The sequence below is a fragment of the Solanum stenotomum genome, chromosome 10 (genome assembly GCF_019186545.1).
Source record: "Solanum stenotomum isolate F172 chromosome 10, ASM1918654v1, whole genome shotgun sequence".
In the NCBI taxonomy this organism is placed as follows: Eukaryota; Viridiplantae; Streptophyta; class Magnoliopsida; order Solanales; family Solanaceae; genus Solanum; species Solanum stenotomum.
Genome location: NC_064291.1, coordinates 5,642,741 through 5,668,309, shown reverse-complemented (window position 1 = coordinate 5,668,309; position 25,569 = coordinate 5,642,741). Strand labels below are relative to the sequence as shown.

General features: G+C 28.8%; 3 protein-coding genes across 5 annotated transcripts in view; 1 reads left to right on the top strand and 2 right to left on the bottom strand.

Annotated features, from left to right (window-relative positions):
* Nucleotides 1–25,569, bottom strand: part of LOC125842141 (serine/threonine-protein kinase BLUS1-like) — a 287,074-nt gene that overhangs the window by 56,476 nt on the left and 205,029 nt on the right. The gene's annotated exons all lie outside the window — the stretch shown is intronic.
* On the top strand, nt 6,798–9,566 carry LOC125842183 (transcription factor MYC1-like). Its single transcript, XM_049521422.1, has 2 exons — nt 6,798–7,398; nt 8,806–9,566. The coding sequence occupies exons 1-2, from the start codon at nt 6,798–6,800 to the stop codon at nt 9,564–9,566; spliced, it is 1,362 nt and encodes a 453-aa protein (XP_049377379.1).
* LOC125842147 (probable lysophospholipase BODYGUARD 3) lies at nt 15,354–20,347 on the bottom strand. The gene is made up of 4 exons (XM_049521377.1): nt 19,470–20,347; nt 18,794–19,122; nt 17,943–18,142; nt 15,354–15,877 (listed from the first exon to the last, which is right to left on the bottom strand). Exons 1-4 carry the CDS (start codon nt 20,038–20,040, stop codon nt 15,547–15,549), a joined length of 1,431 nt encoding a protein of 476 aa, XP_049377334.1. The 5' UTR covers nt 20,041–20,347; the 3' UTR covers nt 15,354–15,546.

Genomic DNA, 25,569 nt, shown 5'->3' with positions numbered 1-25,569 from the left:
TTTATTCAGTTTTTAAGCTTTGTATGCTTGAGTTAGTCTTCCGCTTGAAGTCAGTCAGGATGAGGGATCGCATGGGGACCAACAATTGTTCTCGAGTGCCGGCCACGTCCAGGGTGTAGGCTCGGGTCGTGACACTTGCAATGAATATGAAGATAGTGGTTAGTAAATTTGCCAAATGAATGGCCCAAATATTACATAAGTTACAAGACATAAAGATAGAATAATGGGTGAAATGAAGAGTTGGTGATTACATAAGTTACTAACCACTAATGACCACTTTCTTCCACAATTAATGAGAGTAAAGATGCACAAATGTAATGTCCACCAATAGACATAACATGATATATAATGTGACATATAATATATTTTTATTAATATTAAAATATCACACCAACATAAAGTTTATTGGCCAAATAGATGATTTTTAATTTTTACACTAATGGTACAATATTTTATTTTAATAAATGACTTTAACGCTAGAAGGATAAGATGAAAAAAGAGAAGAAATTTAATTTTTTGCATACCATAATCATAATCTTTGCATGCATGAGCAACCCTTAATAACGTACCATCAAGTAATGGTGACATGAGTTTTTATAGGTAATCCATCACTAGCATGATTGAAATATTATTAGTTAGGTTCTATGTTATAATCATTCGTTTCTAAAATTCAAGTTAATATGAAAATTAATTTCTAAGTTTCATATTTCGAGATTCCTTGTATTAAAAAAATAATTTATCGTACGTTCACCTTAAATCATGGGTCTTCGATACCATTGTCAACTAATTATTAAGAAAAAAAATTATCAATGAAATGATATCGAGAAATAGAAGACCATCCATTGACAAATTAAATCATCCACAATTTAATTTCAAAATGTAATCTCTTTATCTCATGTTTTAATGATGGAGCATGATGAAAATTTTGTCCATAATTTTCAAACAGAATCAAAATGTTTACAAATATAATTAGTTAGCAGCCTAAAAAGAATCAAATATCTAATCAAGATATGATTAAAAGAGACACACAGGGTTTGATTATTTGTTAGCAAAATATGGGGCATTGTTAGAAAGAAAGTCAAATATAACTGCGTAAAACACAAACATATCTTATATAATGTTACAAACAATTAATATAATACACCAATCATATGAAAAATCATCTCATTTCTTGAGATTTTGCAAATCAATTAAAGAAGTATATTCTACTTTAATTTGGTTCAAGCTTTTTAACCGGAGAAATGGTCAAATTTATCCTTATACCATATGTTATTGAGTAACTTTGCCTATCGTTAAATCACTGATCTAATAGTATTTCCATCGTTCCAAAATGTCTTATTTTTTTCTCTTGACCCTAGCAAAGCTCAAATTTAAGGATAGTTTCATAAATATAAAACATTGAGCGATGAATTGGATATTTTTCTTGAAGAATTTAGATACTATTTCAAATTACTTAATTTTTATGATATTTTTGGCCTATTTGTCCTCACTTTAAAAAATTATCTTGTATTTATCCACTTATAAAATTATACTGAATATGTTTATGTTATTGTTGTATTATAGGTAGTGACCCACCTAACACTCTACTGCATGCGTAATGAACGTTTTTAGAAATAGTCATAGCATAACGAATATTTGAAAAATAATCAAGTTCAATGAATGATTTTGACGTATATACTATGATACAAAAATATAAGAATTAAATAAAAACAAAGCAGCCCATATGGAACATATTGTTTTAAACAGTTAAATCCGATTTTTTAATGTGTTCCCTTACATGGTACACTACTATCGGGATAATTAATTAATAGGACCTTAATTATTTTTATACTTTACTTAATTAGTCGTATTAAATATTAAGTTAATAAACATATTTGAGTTTAGCAAACCCCAAACACATATTACTTGTTTTTGTATATTTATGTAGAGGATCTATCAGAAACAATTTGATTATTATGAGACAGAAATAAGATATGTGTGCGTTGTAACTGTTTCAGACCTTATATATGAAATTACACTGAAATATATTATTATTGTTTAGTTGTTCTGATTAATTTAATCGACCAGACTTAACTTTTTCATTTTAATGGAAGCATTGGTGTCACTTTCTAGATTTTCAGATACACTTCATCTTTAATAAATACTATATAGTTTCTCTTCCTTTTTTTTTTTTACTTTCTAAAAGCAATTTATTCACTAATTCAGACACATGCATATTATATATCCACAGTGTGGGTACACTCTAACATGAATAATTCAAGGAATTATACATACACATAGAAAAATTGCAAAATTCAACAAATTATATATACATATAATGGGCAAGCAAAGAAAATGATTTTGCAACTAATAACATGGTATTGTTAGAAAAAATCTACTTTACTACTAAAGTATGTCTTCAACGCGTACTTCTTACGTTTGAACATATATAATTTCTTTTAATGAGCTAAACACGTAAAAATTCTGTTCAGATTAATAGCTTTAACATGGTTGAAGTCAATATTCAAAACATGATGATGGCTAGCTAAATGTTGTGAATCGCATCCCCAATTGTCCTCTTGTTCATTAGAAGTTGTCCCCATATATATTTGCTTAAACATAAATTAATCATCATACCTTTTGATTTGATTGAGGTTGATTTTTTTCTTCTTCCAGAAGCAATTCTTATACGTTATTTATTAATTTTAAAACAAGTTTTTGGTATATATAAAATTTTATTTGTGCCAATTTATATGACATCTTCTTAATTTTGAGATTTAAATACATGTATCTTTTATTATTTTGAGATTTAAATATTACGTGTATTTTTTATCATAATTTTTTTATATATCTTTTAAATATTTTGAATTGGTAATTATTGTGACTTACAATACTTTTTACGGAGTTTACAAAATATATAACTTTCATTTCAAAAAATTTGAAGAATCCATGCACAAATTTTCGGTCAAACTTAAATTGTTTGACTATCGAAAAATAGTAATGTCACATAAATTGAGACAGAAGGAGTGCTAGTTATGCAAAAAAGCAATGAGAGAATTATATATCATATACTAGATAATGTTGTCCGTGCTATGCACGGCCCCAATAATATAAATGGTATGTTTTGGGGCTAATAACAGAGTTTTTGAAGCGATTGTTTGCATGAATAAAGGAATAAGTTTTTTTTTTTATCACAAACCTGTACTTTCTTTGACGCTATTTAAGGCATAATAAGACTACCCACATACAACATTTTTGAAATATTTTATGTTGTCAATTATCATGATTTATAGTATTTTTACGATAGATTTAGTTCAAGAATCAGTGAGATTTTTTGTATTTTTTTCAAAACATATTTTATATTGTCAATTATCATGATTTATAGTATTTTTACATAATTTTTAAATATAAAAAAAAAAGACAAATAAATTAAAATGGACCCAATATATGTTATTTTTGTTGTCTCAATTTATGTGACACAAATGAAATTTGGAGAGTCATCCAAATAACTCTCAAGGGTAAAATAAGAAAAATAATGTCATTCATTCATTGATTTTATGAAATGACAAATATTAAGAATTTTTAGTAAGGACACATATAAATAGAAACGGAGGAAGTATATAGATTGAGTGAATTAATAAGGAATAATTCAGCATGCCCTACTTAATTAATTAATTAATTATCATCAACTTGCTAAATCTAAAAAATTGGAGGGTTAATATCTGTAATTGAGACATAGTGAAAATGCATGTATTAGAAGACTATAGTGATCACTTGAAAAAACACAGGATTTAGACAGAACAATTCATGGAAAGTAAAAAAATAATAAAAATTCATGGAAAGTAACATAATGAATTTAATTATTAAAATAATCATGGACGGAGCAAAGTGAAAATACATGCACTAACATGAAGAATTTTGATTATTATTAAAATAATGATGATGCTCCCATAAGGATAAAAAGAAAACTATTACTCCAATCAATATGCATGCACACAAACAATATCTTACATTAAATATTCTTTAATCCTCAAGACATAAATGACAAGGAAGTTCTTGATTATGACTTTTTTTTAAAAAAAAATTGGATTCATCTTGAAGTTCAATAAATTTGAATTTGCGTTAGAAAAACTTATTCTTTCTGTCTCTAATTATTTGTCTAATTTTGAATTGACACACTTATTAAGAAAATAATAATTGATATGGAAAAATCTTTTTGGCCATAAAATTTGACCAGAATGGTAAAATAACATATTTCACACTATTTTATTTTACCTTTTTGAACACTTTTATCCTTTTTACTTTTTTATCTTATAATTAAAAAATGGAAAAAAGATCAGATTATTTTAATAAAAAGGATATTTAGACTTTTTAATTTTCTGGCCACATTCTGGCCACATTCTAGCCAAATTTTCTGACCATTTAGCATTATCCAATTGATATAGTTAGTTTATTATTTACCCCTATTAATTATGAAGTGGATGAATTAAAATTGAAGATTTTCCAAAATAATAAATTGAGAATATAATAGAGAATTTTCTTTTTTGATATTTCTTAATTTATCAAAATAAACAAATAATTAATAACAACTAAAAAAAATTAAACAAATAATTAAGGACAGATCAAGTACATCACAAGAATAACGGTACTCCCTAACAAAGTGAGTTTGCCTTCTTAGTTAACTCATGTCTCAATTATTACATAAAATCATGGGTATTCACGAAAACAATCCAAACATTAAATATTGTTTTTGTTAAAGTAAAGTGTTGCTCAATGTTCTTGGTAATCAAATGCCCCTCTCCAACTATAGTTGTCACTAGTCCACTATTAACTTGTCACACACTTTAAAAAATAATAAATGATAAGGGTAATATTGCCCTTTGAATATATTAAATTTAATGTTGTGGAAAATATATTAAATATTAAATTGCATTTAATACTAATGGTAAAATAGACACAACATGATAAATTATCTCTTGATTTTAATTTCAAATTAAACAAGTATTGTTGGACAATTAATTTTAGTATAATAGACAGGTAAATATGGACGGAGGGAGTATAACATAGTTGTTATGATGAAAAGACGTAAACCCGAAAAATAAAGAATACCAAATTTCACGTGGAAACCCCTTCAAATCGAAGGTAACCACTACGGGATAGTCGAGATCCGAATTGCTTCACTATAACAATAAGAGGGTCACAAATATTCTCCTAAATGACTACATAACAATTGCCAAACACAAAGAATCAATAGCTACACCAACAAAAGTAAATAAGAAGAAAAAAATCAAATTCAACTACTGTTCGGAACCTGAAACTAAATGTTGTTGACCTTTAAATCCGATCTTTACTGTTCAAATCAAAGACCAAGATGTTAGGAACACTCAGTAAATAACATAAGAAGGTCTATGTCGTTATATATTAAAAAAATATGCTATTAACACCCCTTAAATCACGAAAATACTTTTCTTAAAAAAAAAAGAAGAAATATATAAAATTATACTCACAAAATACTCATCAATAAAACGTCTGTTTCATGCCCACAATCTAATTAAGTCCTCCAAAGACTAATTCTTTTGTGAATTAATATTTCAGCTAGTTCTGGTTCCAATCCAAATTAAAATCAGTTGGAGGTCGTGATAGAATCACTTTTGTTCAACAGGTATGAATTGACATTTAAAAAAATTATAATGTCTACATAGTAATATTTTTTTTATATTTAATTATCTTAAATATTATACACCTTAAAAACCAAACGCACTAGGAAAAGCAAACACAAGACACAAATAAACAATTAAGTCAAGGCACTTTCATACCTTTTTTTTATTATAAGGTCTACTATTATTAGTATATATACGTATGAAATCAATTATTACTAAAAGATTCCTCGTTTGGTTCTGTTATGAGTTAATAGTAGAATTGTTTGTTATATTCCCTCAATTTCATTTTATATAGTTATAAAAACGTTTTTTCCCTTGTATGTATCAAAAGTACTTCTTTTTAGGACTATTGAAACATATTATTAAAGACTCTTAAACAGAAAATTCAAAAAAAAAGAAAATTTAAAATGAAACTTAAGAATGTGTCGCTTTTGTGTTAGTCCTACGGTTAAAAAAAATGAAAAGGAGAAAAAACAATGACAGTAATATTTTCTTATTTTGTTTGAAAATCATTACAAATTCTCATTTCACTCTTGACAACATCAATCTTTTACAGCTATACAAATGATATGTATAAGATTAAATTTTTTGGCACAATACATAAAAATGCTTTTTAACTTTGCCTTAGTTGATATTTTTGCCCTCCAACGTTAGATATACACAAATAGACATTTAAATTTATATAAAGTTGAATATATAGACGCACATGCCCTGTGTGACATAATGTACGTTCGATGCCATATAGGACCACAAATTGTAGGACGCACCACGTAGAACAAGTGTGTCTACTCATTCAATTTTATACATGTTTTATTGCCTACTTATACACTCTCAAAGTTGAAGGACATAAATGTCAATTGAGACCAAATTAAAAAATATTTTTATATATTATATTGTACTATAGTCATAAAAATAATATAACATTCTACTATATATTTAAGATAGCAAGTTTCTTTTTTTTTAAATTTTTTTTTGTCCGATCAAATTATATTATATAAATTAAAAAAATATATACAAAATGGAATAAAGGTGCATATTTAAAGGGAAAAAAATTAAATAATAATCTTTAAGACCACGTGTAAATGGTGCCATTCCTTCGATTGGCACCTATATTTAAGTCTTGACTAATTTTCCAAACTATAATTGTACTAGTTGAAAATGGAAAATATAATTTCTACTTCATCAACTCCTTCACAACCAAACACACTTCAAAAAATCCTTCAATATATAATCCACAATCGTCAAGAATGGTGGGTTTATGCCATCTTCTGGCAAGCATCCAAGGACGTTAATAACCGTCTCATTTTATCGTGGGGCGATGGCCATTTTCGCGGAACTAAAGATACAACAGGTTCCGCGAAAATAGGTCATAACCAATATCATCAGCTTCAGAAGAAATTTGGTTTCAATGGTATTAATGACACTAATAATAACGTTACAGATACAGAGTGGTTTTATATGGTATCTATGCCACAATGTTTCGTGGCCGAGGATGAACTCGTTGTACGGGCTTACGCCTCGGCCTCGCACATGTGGCTAGCTAGTTATTATGAATTGCAACTTTATAATTGTGAGAGAGCTAAAGAAGCTAATTTACATGGAATACGTACGATTGTGTGTATTTCTACTCCTAGTGGTGTTGTTGAATTGGGTTCCTCTGATGTTATTCAAGAAAATTGGGAATTTGTCCAATTCATTAGGTCTCTATTTGGATCAAACAATAACATGAATACGACTTCTCATCTACCCGTCAATCAAGGTACATATTTCAAGCTTATCTTTGATGTCGTTTCTGTTTGAATTGTGTGATCGTTTCATTTGATCATTTTTTTTTAATTTATGTGACATATTTGAATCGCGTGAGACAAATATTAAGGAAAAAAAAATGAAGGCTTTTGAAAATTGTGGCATTAAACATGGTATAACGTCACTGTTGATTTTTATTCTTTTTGCTTGAAAATGAAAGGATTTTATTTAAGAAAAAAAGGTAAGAGTATCCCTAATATTGAAAATGGCTCAAAAATACATGCATTCCACATTTTGGTCTAAAAATACCATCTACCTTTATTTTTATTTAATTGGATTCATTTACTAATTAATTAGTTGATTCTTTTATTTGTTCTAAAAGATAATTCTTTATTTATTCAAATTTTTAATATTAGCTCATTCCAAAATGTTTAAAATGTTTTTAAAAATTAAATTAAATATTTATTGTTTAAAAATAAGAAATAAAAATCTTATTTTTTTAGATTTTTTTTATAGATATTTTCCTCTACCTTTTGTTACCTTATTACTAAATTTCATCCGGATCCAATAATGGAGACCTACTACTATTACCATCAACAATGAAAGAGTACATTATTGTATCTTTTGAATAAAATAGAGGAAAATTGAGGGTAGTGTTTGCCATCATAAGATGGATTTCGATGCCCATGTATAGTGGTTCCTAGAAGAATAAAATAAAGAATTTATTAGTTTTATTATTATTATTATTATTATTATTATTATATGTTATTTATTAAAAATAAATTAAAGAAAACATCCAATATCGATATAATTAAATTTTAATATGATGATATAAATATAATTTAAAAAATCAATCAAAATAAATTAAAAGTTCAATCCACAAATTAAAAACATAAAGTAACCGTGTACAAAACGTAAAATAAAGTAAATAATTTATTCCGTAAAAATGAAGAGTAAAATTTTTATTGTGTTGTTAATGATAATAATTTTATTCTCCATTTTTACACAATAGATTCTTTATTTTATTTTTAGACTTAAATATTTTGGAATTATATTTTAGAACATAATATAATTTACTTGCCATGATTACTGGCCATATATGGATCCTTCGTTTTCCTTCTGTTTCTGCTAATAGGACTGTTATTACATTAGCCTCCCGCGAAATGTGCTTTAGAGATATAAAAAATGAAAACCTATTTTAGCTCAATATTAGTCTCTCTATTTAGATTATACAACAACATGAGTATGGTTTCTCATCTACACAAGTATTTTGAGTGAGTTTGATTTTATCTCATTTGAAAGTTGATAAAAATAGTATAATTTTAATTATTTAAGTATATTATGTTTGAACACGCTCCTTTACACGAGTCTAATTCTTTTTTGACAGTCTCATTTATTTAATTACATTATGTCTCAACAGTAACATTAGGAGATGTTGCAAAATGTGGATCACCCCAACAAGAAGAAGATATAATAGTAAAGCAAGAAGTGGCTATTGGAAATCTATTATCTGAATCGGGTAATTCTGATTTCGAAAACGATGACTCTTCAACCATCAACAACATTGTCAATCGATCAATTAAACGAGCAAAAAAGGGTGATTCGAGCAATATAACACGAGAAATGGCTATGGATGTTCACGTAGAGGCCGAGAGAAAAAGAAGGGAAAAGTTAAACCATAGATTCTACGCTCTACGGAGCGTAGTCCCATACGTGTCCAAAATGGACAAAGCTTCATTGCTAGGTGACGCAGTTACTTATATCAATGAACTTAAAGCTAAAATAAAAAACTTAGAATCCAAATTAATCGAACCCCAGAAAAAACATATACTTATGGAACAACACGATTCTCATAGTTCGTCCTCCACTATTTTAACTGAACATGGGGCAAACAATAAGTCATTATTTTCCAGCAACGGGGCACGAAATGGGATGGAAATTGAAGTGAAAATTATTGGATCTGAAGGTGTGATTCAGGTTCAATCTTTGGATATGAATTATCCGTGTACGAGATTGATGAACGCGATGAAAGAACTGAAATTTCAGATTTACCATGCAAGTATTTCCAGTGTTAAAGATTTGATGCTTCAAGATATCGTGATTAGGGTTCCTGAAGAGTTTTTGAATGAGGAAATGTTGAAATCTGCTATCATCTCAAAATTAAGTGTTATTGAGAATTAATTAGTATGTATATATTAAACATATAGTATAATTCTATGTAATTCAGATCATAATATATATATATATGTGTGTTTGTATTTGTTCTAGTTTGTATGTAATGGTGTGACCATCTCAAAAGCGACCTCTATATGCTCTGATACCATGTTGTAGTGTGTAATCATTTTATCTAAAAGTTTAAGCTGTTAGAGAGAGCACACTTTTATTAGTTGATGATATTTTCAATAGAATGCAATTAACAATTTCAACCGATTGAATAGTACTAATATTGCTACCATTATCAAGCAAAAAGACCTTCAATCTTCTTTAACATTAAGAAATGTGTTGTGTTTTGTCCTTTAAAATGCTCAAAATTCTTAAGGGAACTCAAATATAAATTTATGGTATATGTTAGGCGATATAAGAAGAAAACACACAAAACTCCTCCAAGGCTTTGATCAACTGGTAAGAACACAATGTGTGATTTGTGGGGTTAGACACATACCACATGTTTGAATTTTACCATGGATAAAATCCTCATATTTAAATGGAGGAGGTAGAAGGTCAAATCCAATATCCAAGCAAATTTGAATCATGCATCATTGACCTTCAAAGATTTATTCATATTATAATTATTCTGAAATAAAAATAAAATTTGTACATATTGATGGTGATTGGTGAAAGAACGAAGGAGGTGGTGATTAGGCACTGCCTAGCCTATATGTTGAAATTAACAAAAATACATATCAAAAGTAAGAAGGATGAATAATTTATTAGGCGAAATGGTCTGGTGGACCCTTGTACTTGTATCTGTTTGTATTTTGAACCCTTCTACTTACCCTTTTGTCATCTGGACCCCTGAACCTATCCAAACACAATATTTTAAACACAATTTTTGATGTGGCATCCTATGTGGAAAACTCCACATGGAGCGTGTGATACACAAAAAACAAGAGCTTGAGACAAGTTAAAAAGGCAGTAACAGTCAAATTTTTACCTTTAAAGACCATCTCTTCTTCTTTATTTTCACTCAACACCATTGTTGGACAAATTTGAGCTTTTTTCTTATCTTTTTCTTGATCTTGTCTCTTCAAATTTCTTCTCTTTTATTTTTTTCTTTGATTTACTCATCTCTTTTTGTGAGTGTGATTCTATTGTATTTTTGTTGGTCTCCACGATGACAGCTCGATGTAGTCAACCTAATCTCGACAAAAGTATTTAGCTAATGTCATGACTCAAATAAGACTAATATAAAGTACGTGATGACAACTTTACCATTTCTCCAAAGCGTTGATTAAACCCTATTTTACCAAAAAAAAAAAAGAAATACTAGAAAAAGAAAGTAGCCAAAAAAGAAAACAAGAATGGTCGGTGCCTCTCTTCTTCATCTGTCAAAGACTCAATTTTTTTATCATTTCAATATCTTCTTCTTCCATAGTTTCTCTCTCTACACCTCTGTTTTCATATAAATATATAAATTTATCTGAATTTCTTCTTCTTTTTGTTCTTCATTTCCGTATATATATATATATATATATTGTCTCTCTGTATATCTACAAAAAAAAGAATATCAAAAAATCAAAAAAAAAATTACAGTACAATCATTTCCAAGCAAAGAGAGAAAAAGGGAGGTCCAAAATATGCAATCTTGGAACCCCATTACTCCAATTATTCACTACTTCTTTGGTGTACCCCTTTTTCATATTTGGCCAGCTTTGCATAACCCTTTTTTCTTCTGTGTTTGAATACCTATTTGGTTTTTCTTCTCTGTGAAAGGAGAGTTTTGCTGCATAAATCTCTCTGTAGAGGAGGAATAAGTGTGTTTTCTCAATCAATTTAAGGGGTTTTTTTTTTATCATTTGAAGTTTTTTTATTGTCCTTGCCCAGATCTTGTTTTTGTGAATTGATGTGATGTGTTTATTTTGGTCTAATTGTTTTGTTGTTGTTGTTTTTGAATAATATGATGAGTAAAGATCTTTAGGGTTTTGAAAACAATGCCTATTCTTTTAGTACGTACGAGGAATATAATATTCATACGTGGATTAAAATTTTATTTTTTTGCCAACATGTACGTGTTTGTGCAACACGAAACATACCACATCAAAAATTGTGTTTAAAATGTTTTGCTTGGATGGATTCAGGGGTCCAGATGACAAAAGGGTAAGTAGAAGGGTCCAGAATACAAGCAGATACAAGTACAAGGGTCCACCAGATCATTTCGCCAATTTATTATTATACCAAATTTATTTGGGCCTGAGAATTTGGTATTTTTTTTAGTTACATTATGAGAATTATAAAGATGCCAAGACCAAAGTATCCAAAAGTATTTTTACTTCAATTCTTCTAAGCTCTAAATCACAGTATATTAAAAGAAGGGATAATGCATAAATACTCTTAAATTATAATCAAATTTCAGTAACATATCTAAATTTAATCAGAGTTTTATTAAGCTTTTACTTCCTTAAATTGTTCTAAAATGGAATAAACACACCATATTCTTAACTTTTTTCAAATCTCTTAAAAATATGGTCCATATGTAGAATTTTTGAAAATGATCTCTTATAGACTTAGAGGGTGTTTGAATTTGCTTAAAAGTTGGTCAGACCTACTTTTAAATTAGTTTTTGACTTCCGGAAGTGTTTGGCAAATATAAAAAATAACTTAAAATAAGTCAAAAATGACTTAAAATAAATTGAGAAGTGTTTGGCAAGGTCAAAATGACTTAAAGTAAGTTTAAAATGACTTAAAATAAGTCAAAAACCAAAAGTAGGTCCCCCCCTACTTTTTATTTTTTTGATTTAAAAGTCATTTCAGTTGACTTGTTATTTTGGGATAAGGGTATGAAAAATACCCCAACTTTGGTCGGATTTGCTGCTGCGATACTAAACTTTTATGAGGACCTATTACCTCCCTAGACTATTTAATACCGTATTTTAAACATAAATATTTTCCCATGTGGACATAAAAAATAATGTAAAATTATAAATAGTAATGTGTCCACGTGGGCAAATATATANAGTTTTTGACTTCTGGAAGTGTTTGGCAAATATAAAAAATAACTTAAAATAAGTAAAAAATGACTTAAAATAAATTGAGAAGTGTTTGACAAGGTCAAAAATGACTTAAAGTAAGTTTAAAATGACTTAAAATAAGTCAAAAATCAAAAGTAGGTCCCCCCCTACTTTTATTTTTTTGATTTAAAAGTCATTTCAGTTTGACTTTTTATTTTGGGATAAGGGTATGAAAAATACCCCAACTTTGGTCGGATTTGCTGCTGCGATACTAAACTTTTATGAGGACCTATTACCTCCCTAGACTATTTAATATCGTATTTTAAACATAAATATTTTCCCATGTGGACATAAAAAATAATGCAAAATTATAAATAGTAATGTGTCCACGTGGGCAAATATATACCTTTAAAATACACTATTAAATAGTTCAGGGGGTAAAAAATACGGTATTAAATAGTCTAGGGAGGTAATAGGTCCTTATGAAAGTTTAGTATCCCAACAGCAAATTCGACCAAAGTTGGGGTATTTTTCAGACCCTTATCCCTTTTATTTTGACTTAAAAACTATATTTTTAAGCCAATCCAAACGATCCCTTATACCATTTACAAATTGAACTAAACAAATATTATTATTTGGATTTCGTATGTATAAAAATAAAAATTTCTAGAAAAATATAAAAATAAAAATAAATGTATAAAGGACTATAAAATTAAATCGCTAAAATTTTAACGTACCCTAGCTAGTATAATTTTGTGATATAAGGCCAGAGCCTCCTTCATTTACTTTAATAGGACCAATTATAAATAGGACTCCTTAATTATATTATTTAAGGTGTAGGATAAACAATTATCCTACTTATAACTAGTCCTTTGATTGACTAATTATTATTATGCCGTCTATAGCAAGATAGTTCGCTAGTCTAATCTACGTTAGAAGGGAGGTTCGATTTATGTCCCCTTCTTTATATTTATTTTATAGTATAATTAATTTACGAGTAAAGGCAAGGTCAAATCCCACACCACTCTAGAAAATGAAAGTTGGATTTTTTATTTATTTTTAAAAAAGAGCCTTGGAATTTGAAGGATAGGGATGTCAATAGGGAGGGGCGGGGCGAGGCAGGTTGACTGTTGAGCTTAACCATAAAATTTTTAATTCGTCCCGCATATCAATTTTTTTTTATTTCAACCCGCTCCACCCCGCCCAACATATTTTTCTTAATATTTTCTTTTTCTAGTTAAGTTTGATACTAAAATAAAATTTATAAAAATAAATTCATTTTATCATTAAGTTGTATTAATTTAATAGATAATGAGTTAAACATTTATTTTTTAGAGGTCAATTGGAAAACATGTAAAAAATTATATCATTTTTTATTGAATCATTTTCATTTACTATCTGAATATTTTATATAATTAGTAGCTTTAAAGAAATTATCTTAATAAATAATGCTCTATCACTCTCAGTGGCGGAGCCAAGATTTTCAATAAGAGGGTTCAAAATCTGAATAAATAAACACACGAAGTAGTCGAAGGGGGTTCAACATCTACTATATATATATATACCTATAAAAATATTTTAACCATGTATAAATCATATAATTTTCCGCAGAAGGGGGTTCAGATGAACCCCCTAATTGTTAGGTGGCTCCGCCACTGATCACTCTTATAACATGTAAAAAGTTAAAATTACATTTGAATCAGCATAAAATCACATATACCCGCTGACAGCCCCGCCCCGCATTAGTTTTAAAAAAAATCCACAATCCGCCCCACACAATCTTAAACCCGCCCCGCCTCGCATAGCCTTAAACCCACTCCACCCCACTCATTGCCATCCCTATTGAAGGGGTACTATAAGTGGAATAATTCTTTAACATTATAAATAGGGTGCTTGTAAATTGTAATATGTTAATAAATAATCTTCACTTAATAAAATAATTTTTAAAATTAAGTTAGATTTGATGTCTATTTCTTATAAACTCCATTATTTGTCCTTTAAAAATTTCAATAGTAAGATCACCTATTTGTCCACCTTCACTTGCCAATGCATCTATTCTTCAATTATTTTCCAACATGTTATTGTTAGAGTACTAGATTTTTAGCTAATTAATATTGAAAGAGCTATTAATAGCAGTGCCAACTACTGTATAAGACCTTCTTAGCCACAGTTTATGTAATAGAGCTCTCATCTATTTCTTCACTATATTATATTTCATGCATGGATAATTTCTTATCTACTAATAATCCACGGGATACCTCTAATTATTGGTTAGTGATCATATACTCCCTTCATAATATTTATTTATCTTATTTTGTTTTAAGAACACAAAATATAAAAACAATTTGGTATATTCAATATATCATTAATCACAAAATTCAACTTTGTATCAAATTAAATAGTAAAACAAAAGAATTGAAATAGAAGAAGTATTTGTTTTAATCTCTCCTTTATGCTACGATCGAATTAAATTGATAAAACATACCGGAAAGAACAAAAAGAAATGATAAGCTCTACGAATTTAGCCTTTAAAATTAATATTAAAATAGTAATTTAACTTAGCATGATTTATACTAAATATAATATTATGTTAAAAGTATCTGAAATAGAAAACACTAATTGAACATTCTTAAATCGAATAAAATTATCTAAAAATCCACTGCTTTATTATAAGAACGAAGTGATCGATTGAGTAGGCAACATTTTTAATGAACCAAATTAAGGTCCGATTAATCTAAGAAAATGAGATGATTACACACATCAATAATAACAGTACTAATACAAGATATTTTGTGCCCGATATTCAACAACAAAAAAAAAAGGAAATGAAAATAAACTAGTCCAATAAAGCTTTCACTATATCCAAATTAATTTTGCTTCATTAGATATAGTTTTTAACTTATGATAAAAAAAAAAAGATATGTGGTACGTACGTAACGAGTAATAACATTTCTTTAGGATGTTGAAAATAATCAAACACTTGTAAAAATATTTCAATTACTAGTGGAATTATTATTCCAAATTTCTTCAAGTTCTCTAGCAAAAGCTTGTTGTCTTCCTACAACAATGGTGATATGATCTTTGTTCTTGACAACGTTAACGCGAGCATGAGGGACTCTGGACTGTACATTGTAGCTGCATTCGACAGGGATAAGTTCATCGTCTTCACCATGAATCACCGTGACTTCGCCTTTTAGACGATTTTTCACCATGTCTAAGTATCCTTCTATTTTTCCAGCAGTACCACAAATGATGTTGTGTAGTGTATGCCATGCTGCATTGTGTGTGTGACAGCAAAATCCGTCTACTAAGTATGTTTTTATCCTGCATATATAGTTAATATCGAATCATCGATGAATGATAAGTAAACACGATATTAAAAAAAAAAAAAATTTTGGTGTATAAAGCATTCCGTATTTAATAGGGTCTAGGGTATTGGATGTCATAGGACAAGTCTACTACTTTGTTTATGTGACTACATGATTAATTAATGGGATGAGCCACAATAGTGAAAGGAGTGTAATACAAGCCATTTATATAGATATAAGCATTAGCGACTAATTCCATTGCTCGACTCAATGATCTATATATATATATCAAAAAAAATTATCGTTGCTTTAAGACTACGGTTCAAGAAACTAATGCTATTGAAAGACAGAAAAGAAGATTGATTAAGGTAATTTGTTTGTTAAAACAGACTTAACAATTTTTTTTTATTGGAGATTATAAACAAAAGTATAAGTTCTATGTACTTATATACAAAAGATATTTATGCGATCACTTCTTTTTTTGGTTTCCATTCGGTTTTTCGAGCCCGTATTGGAACCCCAATTAAGACTAAATCCAGATCACACTTTCTCCATGCCCAAAACTCAAATCCAAAACTTCGGATTAAAGGTGAAACAGTTCCACCATTGCACCCCAACCCATGTTGGTATTTATGCAATCACTTACTCATAAACATTAGTAGTATGGCGTGTTTGTAAAAATAAGTAACTATCCTTTTTTTTTTTTAATTATTATTATTATTATTATTATTATATTATTATAATACCGACAATGTATATCCAATAAGTTTTTTTTTCTATGAAGAAAATATGATTCAACAGAATTCAATTACTTACAAACAAATTTCATGTTGTCATTATAATTCCACTGCCCTACGCTATTATTTGGGTCAATGGTCAAGAACCGACCTGGCTGACAATTTATACGGATTAATTAATTATAAAGAATGAATGCAAGAACAACCAATCAAAAATCAACCATTAATTCTAAGAGAAAAAGACAACTTTACCCCTGAAAATAATCTCTTATGATGACTTACGAATTGACTAACAAAAACAATCTTTTCAAATTTCTAATAAAAAACGACATAAGATAATCGAACTACCTGACATGAACGACGTAATAAAATGTTTGACCAAGAAAAAGAGATGGTCATGCCCAAAAAAAAGGACAACCAAAACCAGAAAAAAGGGGGTTGGAGCAGTAGATGCAGTTGGTGGGGTGTTGTTTGATTTAAGTAACACCCATTATATCATATATTTTTTTGGCATGGACATTTATTAAAACAGCGATGTATAGAGTTATTGGGAGGTTGTTGTGTGCTGCTTCCTAATTTAATGCAATAGGATGTGGTATTGGCTGTACAAATAAAAATTCACATTGGTAGGAAAAAAGAAAGAAGTTATTGGTATGACTTTATGATCACTTGGTAGAAAAGGTGAAATAACAACGAATCATGTTAAAAGATGTTTTTTTTAATTGACTTAATAGTTGATATATTAAAGGCACTGAACTTGCGGTACGAGTAAAATAGAAGTTTGTACGTAACTTTGGTGATCATAAATACTCGAACGATGTGCAGTTGTACCGAAACTTAGTACTAGAGGAATATTATTGAATGTGTAAAATAGGATTAAATATAATTTATGTTTTGATTAAATTAGACAAACACTAAATCTTAATACAATGTGATCAACTTACCCTTTGTATCAATCTCGCATTATTTTCCTCAATATGAGTCTCATTCATGCATGTCACTAATTTCCTCAAAGAACCTAACACTCTTCCAAGTAATTTTCCTACTCTCCATCGTTCAAAAAAAAAAAGAAAGAAAGATATTTGAAACTTGTAGTCTAAAATAAATGATCATATATTTGTGACTATAAATCATTTCATTAAGGGTAATATAGACATTTTAAAGTTAAATTGTTTCTTAATATAGAAATATATCATTATTTTCAAGACTGACTAAAATAGAAAGTGAGTCATATAAACTGGGCAGAGGGAGTAGACACGTGAAATTGGTGAAGGTAGTTTGGACAATAAAAGATTTTGACTATAGTTGGTGTTGGTAGGAAAAAAACAACAAAGACAAAAATACCTGTTTCTGGTGATGAGTTTGGTAAGAAACTCCCACAAGCGATGGTTTTTGCAGATGAGTAAGCAAATTGTTCGGCTAACATGCTCATACCAACAAGCTAGAGATGCCCCAAAAGCAATCACAGGCCATACTCGTCGCGGCGCGATTCTTCTCATCATATACTGCGTTGCTTCTTCTCCCTTAGGAGTTGGAAAATATGGCTATATATATATCATTACAAAAGAAAACAAAAAATGATATCAATTAATAAAGTTGTACGTGAAATTAAGGATAACATTTGCTCATGTATATTTGATTATAAGTTCTACATTCTATGATAACGACATTAGTAACTGAGTTCTAAATTTGATTTATCATCCTATAAATACTTCTAGGATAACAACATCAGGGGTTCGTAACATTTGCTCATGTATATTCGAAATTGAGCAACTCATACTTGAACTTTATGAGTCCTACATTCTATGTTAATGACATCAGATGTTAGTAACTGAGTTTTAAATTTGATTTTTGAATATATATATATATAGTTAATTTTCTTAATAAAAAAAAAGGAGTTTGAACATGTTCCGTAACGTGACATCTAGCTCCATCCCTGCCCCACTGTAAAAAAAAAAAGTCTCAATTTTACCCTTGAGTTAATTTTAAACTATAGTTAGAAGTTGATGGACAAAATTTTGACTTTTTTTTGTGGAAAATTTGGATACGTAAGATCCATCAATTAAAACTAAATAGAGTTCTTTTCACCTTCCCTGTGGGACTCTGTTAATACCAAAAATGTAAATATTTTGATAAAATTGAACGATTTCGAATCGTAATAAAAGAAGAAATTTAGACATGTATTGGTATCTTACCGGTGCAAGTAAAGTGAGGGATTTAATTAAGGCAGGATGCTTTACAGCAAGTGCCAGTGCCAATATGCATCCCAATGAATGTGCCACAATGTGAAAAGATTTCACATTGTATGGCTCTAGTACTGATTTTTCAATCATGTCTAGATGTTCTCTTAAGGTGTAAAGTGACTCATTTGGCTTCGGACTTCTTCCAAATCCTAGTAGATCCACCGCGAATAATCGATACTTTGATTTTGTAGCCTTTGTAAAGTTTGGAAACACAGTTTCTGTCCAAAATTCTGATGATGATATGAATCCATGTATGAAAATCACATTTTCTCGTACGTTCTCTGTATTTTTATTAACACAAATAAAAGACGTTAAAATTATAAAAAAAAGTACTTCTTTTGTCCAAGATAAGTGTCGTTTTAGCAGCATATTAGCCTCTTTCTTATTTTGAAAATAGAAAGGTGAAAGTTCAGATAATCAACCAACTGAGATTTCCTTTAGTGACATTAATTACAAGGGTTTATATGACTAAATTACTCGTTATATTTTCTCAAATTAGCTTTTCATCTTGAGTAACAGTAGATTTGAATAAAAGCATAGTAATGAAGACCTTCTTGATTTGGTAAAGCGACACTTATTTTGGACCAGGGAAATAAGAGAGAAGAGTAGTTAACTTGTCAATACATACCTTTGGCACCGTCAACATGGACAAAAAGTGAATCTTTAGAAGAGGCAGTCCAAGAATTACAAGTTTTACAATCACAATCCGACCATCTTGGAACAATATTTGATTTTAAGCCACCAATTTTGCCTTGTAGCATTTCGACAATAGATGAGTTAACAGTAAAAGTTGAGCGCAGAGTTCCTCTTTTGAAAATTGGGGCAGCATTCTCCAATTTAAGCCTTTTAAGCTCATTCATAGTAGATTTCGACACTTCAGATACTAACGAAGATCGCGTGTACAATGTGTCTGATATCTCTTCTAGCTGCAATTTATTGCAGCTAGAAGAAGAAGATGTCAGACACACAATCTTGGACTCGGAAACCAAGATTGTGCCACTGCTCGTTATGGTTTGTTTAACCGACGAGCAGTAACAGGGCTTCCACTCTGCTTCAACTATGAAATCAATTACTCTGTAAATATAACATAGCAAAAAATCAAGAACGTCAAGAACTGTGAACACAAAGAAGCTAATGACTTCATTCAATATTCTCCCTGCCATTGTGAATGTTGATTTCACCCTTTCGATAATCGACATATTAATTTGTCCGAAAAAGAGTGAATTTTAGGATGTCAAGATTCACAAAGATTGTGTTTCAACCTTGCTTTGGTATGTCACAAAGATTATGTTAAAGTTCCTAGTGCCATTAGATGTTGCAAAAAAACAACTAATGACACTAAGAATACAAATACAAGAAAAAATAAATCTCACAATACCTTAAAAGGAAAGGTATTTTGTTTAGAAAATATAAGCAAAAGGGCTATGGAAAATTATAAAATGACAAGACAATATTGTTGGCTTGGATTTTATTGGAGGGATAACGTGTGGGGTTGAGTTGTTCTTTGTTTCAAAATTTGGTGGGAGGAAGAAAGGGGGATATAGATAAATATAGACACGTAAACAAAGAGTGAACTTTTAATGTTACATTGAAAAAAAGTTTGCTAGAAGACTAAGAAAAAACAAGTTTGGTGGTGGTTGAACCTCTCACAAAATAAAAATTAGGATCTTATGTAGATATGAGAATGCAACTAACAAAGTATTTTTTTTTGCCTATATATTATTAGTTAGTATTATTACGATTAATTGGAGGAGGGTAACATGATTTCTACCTATGACGACTCCGTTTTTAGGACTCGAAACCAAGATAAGGAGTACTTGTTACTTTACCATAACCTTTTATTGGGAATTTGTTCTGAGTTTCTTACCATAGTTGAATTTTCTACTAAAAGGAAAACACAAAGTTTCCATATTTGGCTAGTCATTTTCCTCGTAGGAAAAGATTTATGACTCTATAAATGAGGGTTATTTCTTCTAACTTGGTAGCATTCACAATGTAGTCATAGGGGTTTTGAGAATTTTGTGTAAAGGGAGAAACAATGAGACACAAGTGATATGTAATCACTATTGTGAACTCTTTTTATTCTGAGTGAATTGTGTAAGGTTATTTCTCTCGATATTGTAGTCTCTCTTTTATATAGTGAATTGCTCTCTCCTCTCGTGGATTTTGGTCGATCGATCGAATCACGTTAAATATTTTTATCTCTTTTGATATATTTTTCATTTGTCTTCTTACCTATGATCTTTCAAAATTCACTTTAATTTGCTAACTTCCAATGACACCTAAATATTTTGATCCTAACACCTTTAACCTATCACAACATGTAATTCTTCATAGAAAATGGTTTAAATTGAGTCGGTCTCTACATTGTTATTGTATATTGTATATGTATAACTTAAAGTGCTATCTTAGATTAGAAATACACAATGGAATATGTTTTGTTAGATAGAATGATGTAAAGTGTTTCAAGAAAAAAAAATGATTCCAATAGCTGTAATAAAATTAACTTATGAGCTTCGGTTATCTATATAAACACACTTATTTTATTTAAGGAAGCACTTAATTGCAATGACTTATAGCATACACTTAGACAAGTTGGAGTATATAAAAAATAAAGTTGTTACAAAACAACATATATATTATATGGTAATACTCTTAGATGAAAAAATTTGAATAAATTCGGTCTACTTATTCAAGAGTCCTTTTTAATTCAGGTAACTAATGAAGCGCATTTACCTGCCACCAAAAACATGTTAGAGTAATAATATATGTTAAGAATGCCCCTTCCTTAAATTTTAGGGAAAATTAGCAATTAAGTCATAATACCTAACATAATTAGTCAAAATAACAACACTTTAAAATATTTATTTAAAATGGCAGAATGACAATATTTTTATAAAATAACATGTATTCAGATTTTAGTATTTAAAATTAATTTTATTTATGGAAAGAGTCCTATATTGGACCAAATTATATACCAATAACCGTTTAAAGAAAAAAAAATTAAACCAATACACATTAACCTTTTTTCAACTCCATTCACGTTTCTTCCCCACTTTTCACGTTTCTTCCCCACCTTTCATGTTTCAAGTTTATCTTTCTTCAAGGTGCTAAATTGTTGTTCATCAAGAAATCTTCTTTATTGTTAAATGAAATCTATTTATTAATTCAAGCAGATTTATCGATTGACAAGGTAATTTCCATTATCCATTTTAATTTGATGTTTAAATCACCGATTCTATATGTTACGGATTTTCAGTCGAATTTTTCAATTTTTATGTGATTTTGTTTAGTTATTCATCAAATAGTTATGATTTTCAATTTTTTCAATTTTTTTTGTGATTTTCTTTTAATTTTTCAGATTTTGGAGAATCTAGAAATTCATATGTATGTTTATTTTGTTTGATATTTAATACATTCTAATTTTTGATAATTTCGAAATTCAAATTATCAAAAAATTTGTCTTCATATTTGAGATTTAGTAGATTGTAGTAACTACATTAGCACACATACATCATATATTGTTTGATTTTTTTATACATTCATATTTAATAATTTCGAATTTTGCTTATAGGGTTACTAATGCACAAGTGAATACGGATTCAAATTCGGTTTTGAAGAAAAAAAAATCGGATAAAAGAACATAGTAGATGAAGAAGAAGAAGAAGAAAGACAAAGNAAAAAGAACATAGTAGATGAAGAAGGAGAAGAAAGACAAAGTCAAAGAAGAAGGTTACAAAATTGTATCATACCACAACTGTATTCCTATTAATTTTTGTTTGTCAATTGTTTTTCTTTTACTCATCATTTGTATTTTTATTTTAAAACATTGTATTTGTTTTTTAGTTTGTAGTAATTTAAATAGGTATATAAAGTATTCGTCACAATTCTATATCTTATGATTGAATACATAATTTATATAATTGTGACGAATACATTATAAGAAGGGAAATGGAAACTTATTGGTATTCATTTTTTCGTTTGAAATACAAAATCATACTGAAATACAACCTGATATTTGAAATACAAAACTTAGTAAGACATATTTTGTATTTTATTTGGCTAAAGCAATATAATTTTATGAATACATAATATATAAAATTGTGCGACGAATACATCATAATAAGGGGAATACAAAATTATTGGTATTCATTCTGCGTTTGATATACAAAATGATATTGAAATACAACATGATATTTGAAATAAAAACTAAGCTAGAACTTTCTGCAAATTTAAAGTGAAATAATAATATAACAAAATTGGATATTGAAATATAAATACAATTTATTTTGAATAAACTTATTCTATGTATTATATATGTATTCATCGCAATTGTATTTTTCAATATCAGTTTTGATCTACAACTAATTTGCATTTATATTTTGGTATATACTACATAACTGCCTTTATTTTTGTACTTGAACTAGAATGCCAAAGAGTTGTATTCATAATAAATCAATACCAACATTTTTTGTATTTTAAATTTAGTTATACATATCATTAGGTATTCGAATACATTTCGGATGAACACATATTCAAAGAAGTTCAAACATTTAAATATCCAAAACAGAGGGCATTTGAAAATTTCCAACACTTCCACTCATATAAGATATAAAATACAAACTACTATTTCCAAAAAAAAAAATGAAATTCTTAAGAACAAAGAAAAAAATGCTAGAAAGAAAAATGGCAACATATGCTTTTTCAAAAACGTAGCTGATGTTAAATTTTAATTTTTTTTTACCTTTTTTGAAATTTTTTGTTCCATGATTTTCTCTATTCAGTTATTAATTATTGTATTCTTTCAAATTAATCAAAATAAAATAAATACATAACTCAATCCTTAACAAACTAAAATATTGACATTTTAAATAAATAGTGAAACTATTGCTAAGGAGTCCCATTAAAAGCTAAAATATTATTGTTTTGAAAATTTTCCCTAAATTTTAAGTAGCTCATTGAAGAAAGCGTGAAAGTAAGCAAGCAAACTCTCAACCCGAAATCAATAGCCGCGAGAAATAGAAAGGAAAAAACCCAATCCCTTGCACCCTTATAATAGTAAAGGGTCTTGCTATATTTGTTAGGAAGGTCTTAAAGCATGCGAAGTGGCTACGTGACAATGAAAAGGGATGTAATGCCATGTTTTGGCTAACAAGTGTAAATTTAAATGCTTTATCATCACTTAAAATAATAAAAGATCCTGCTAAAATTTTGTATAAACAATATAATTAAGGTAGGGGTGTACATGGTCGGGTTGATTCGGATTTTTTAAATATCAAACCAAACCATTTGCGTCGGATTTTTGAATTTATACACCAAACCAAACCAATAAAACTCGGGTTTTTCAACCTCGGGTTTTTTTGGATTTTTTTGGGTTTTTCAGATTTTTGGCTTTTTCCGGTAAAGTATTCGTACAAACGTATAATTTACTTGTACTTCAAATATTTCTTTAGTCCTACCAAATTACAACTATCTAAGTGATTCTTACGAAAATAACACAAAATATGATATGATTAATGACACTAAAATATACAAAATAATAATAATAATGAAATCACGTAAAACAAATATTGCAAATTATTAAGTCATAATGAAAATGATCATAATTTAAAAGTACTAAATCATGCTAAAATAAGTTTAATAAGTATTAGTGACATGACTAAATATTAAAGGAAATTAAAATTAGATTATGCATTTTAATTGTCTTAACCTATGTAAAACTAAAGAACAAATATTCAATATTATTATCATCTTAGGGTTGAATTGTCTTTTTTTTTGCAATAGTATTAATTTGATTTTGATTTAAGCTTTATTATAATTATCAATATCTATTGATTATAATCTTTATTGGGTCATTAAGAATTCTAACTTTTAATCATGAAATAATATATTAAAAGATAAAAACTATGAAAAAGTATAAGAAAAAGTTTCAGATTCAAATCTCTCCAAGTATAAAGTCATGTTTATTAGGGAGCGCTTTACCTCTCATGATATAGATTTTTTAGGAGTAAAGCCAAATTTAATCGGGTTGTAATGATATGGACCCTCCAAACCTTCTTGTATTAATTGCTAAAGTATCCCCAGCCACATGAGTTTGGCAATTGCCATCCCAAACAAACTGCAAAAGCCAACCCCATTCTGTTGACTTTAAAATATTTCATTTTGTCAATCGAGAATCACGAGCAACGATAAAATTGCCTTTTTGTGTATTATATTTCAAGGAATTGAGTTGTAGATCAACCATTGATGCTTTTGTTATTGGAGATTGCCTATAAAACGTAAATGCGAAATACCTTGTGCACGAGACAATATATACTTTCTTCGTTTAATAATAGTTATCCACTGTATTATTTTGGGATGTCCAATAATATTCGTCCACTTTGTGAAATTAATGAATAATTCTACACTTAGGGGTCGTTTGGTTTGAAAATGAGTTATGATGGGATAAGTTATGTTGGGATAAGTTATGTTGGGACTAGTTATGATGGGATAAGTTGTGTTGGGATTATTTTTTATTGAGTGTTTGGTTTGTTGTATTCAAAATAATAAATTTTAAGAACAATTTATTTGTTTACAAAAATGCCCTTCATTAATGTAAAAAGTTATATAACAAAAGGGTTGAAAGAGACATTTTTGTCATTTACCTATTTTATCCCGGGATAAGTTATCCCGGGATTACTATACCACCCAAAGAGAGAGATAACTTATCCCGGTACTAATTATTAATC

Excerpts from the sequence above, each read along its gene's own strand:
- LOC125842183 (XM_049521422.1), top strand. The coding sequence starts at position 6,798 with ATGGAAAATATAATTTCTACTTCATCAACTCCTTCACAACCAAACACA. Across the intron at positions 7,399-8,805 it reads TCATCTACCCGTCAATCAAG|TAACATTAGGAGATGTTGCA; the intron begins GTACATATTTCA and ends ATGTCTCAACAG.
- LOC125842147 (XM_049521377.1), bottom strand. The coding sequence starts at position 20,040 with ATGTCGATTATCGAAAGGGTGAAATCAACATTCACAATGGCAGGGAGA. Across the intron at positions 18,143-18,793 it reads CCCTCACTTTACTTGCACCG|CCATATTTTCCAACTCCTAA; the intron begins GTAAGATACCAA and ends ATATATATATAG. Across the intron at positions 15,878-17,942 it reads AAACTCATCACCAGAAACAG|GATAAAAACATACTTAGTAG; the intron begins GTATTTTTGTCT and ends CTATATATGCAG.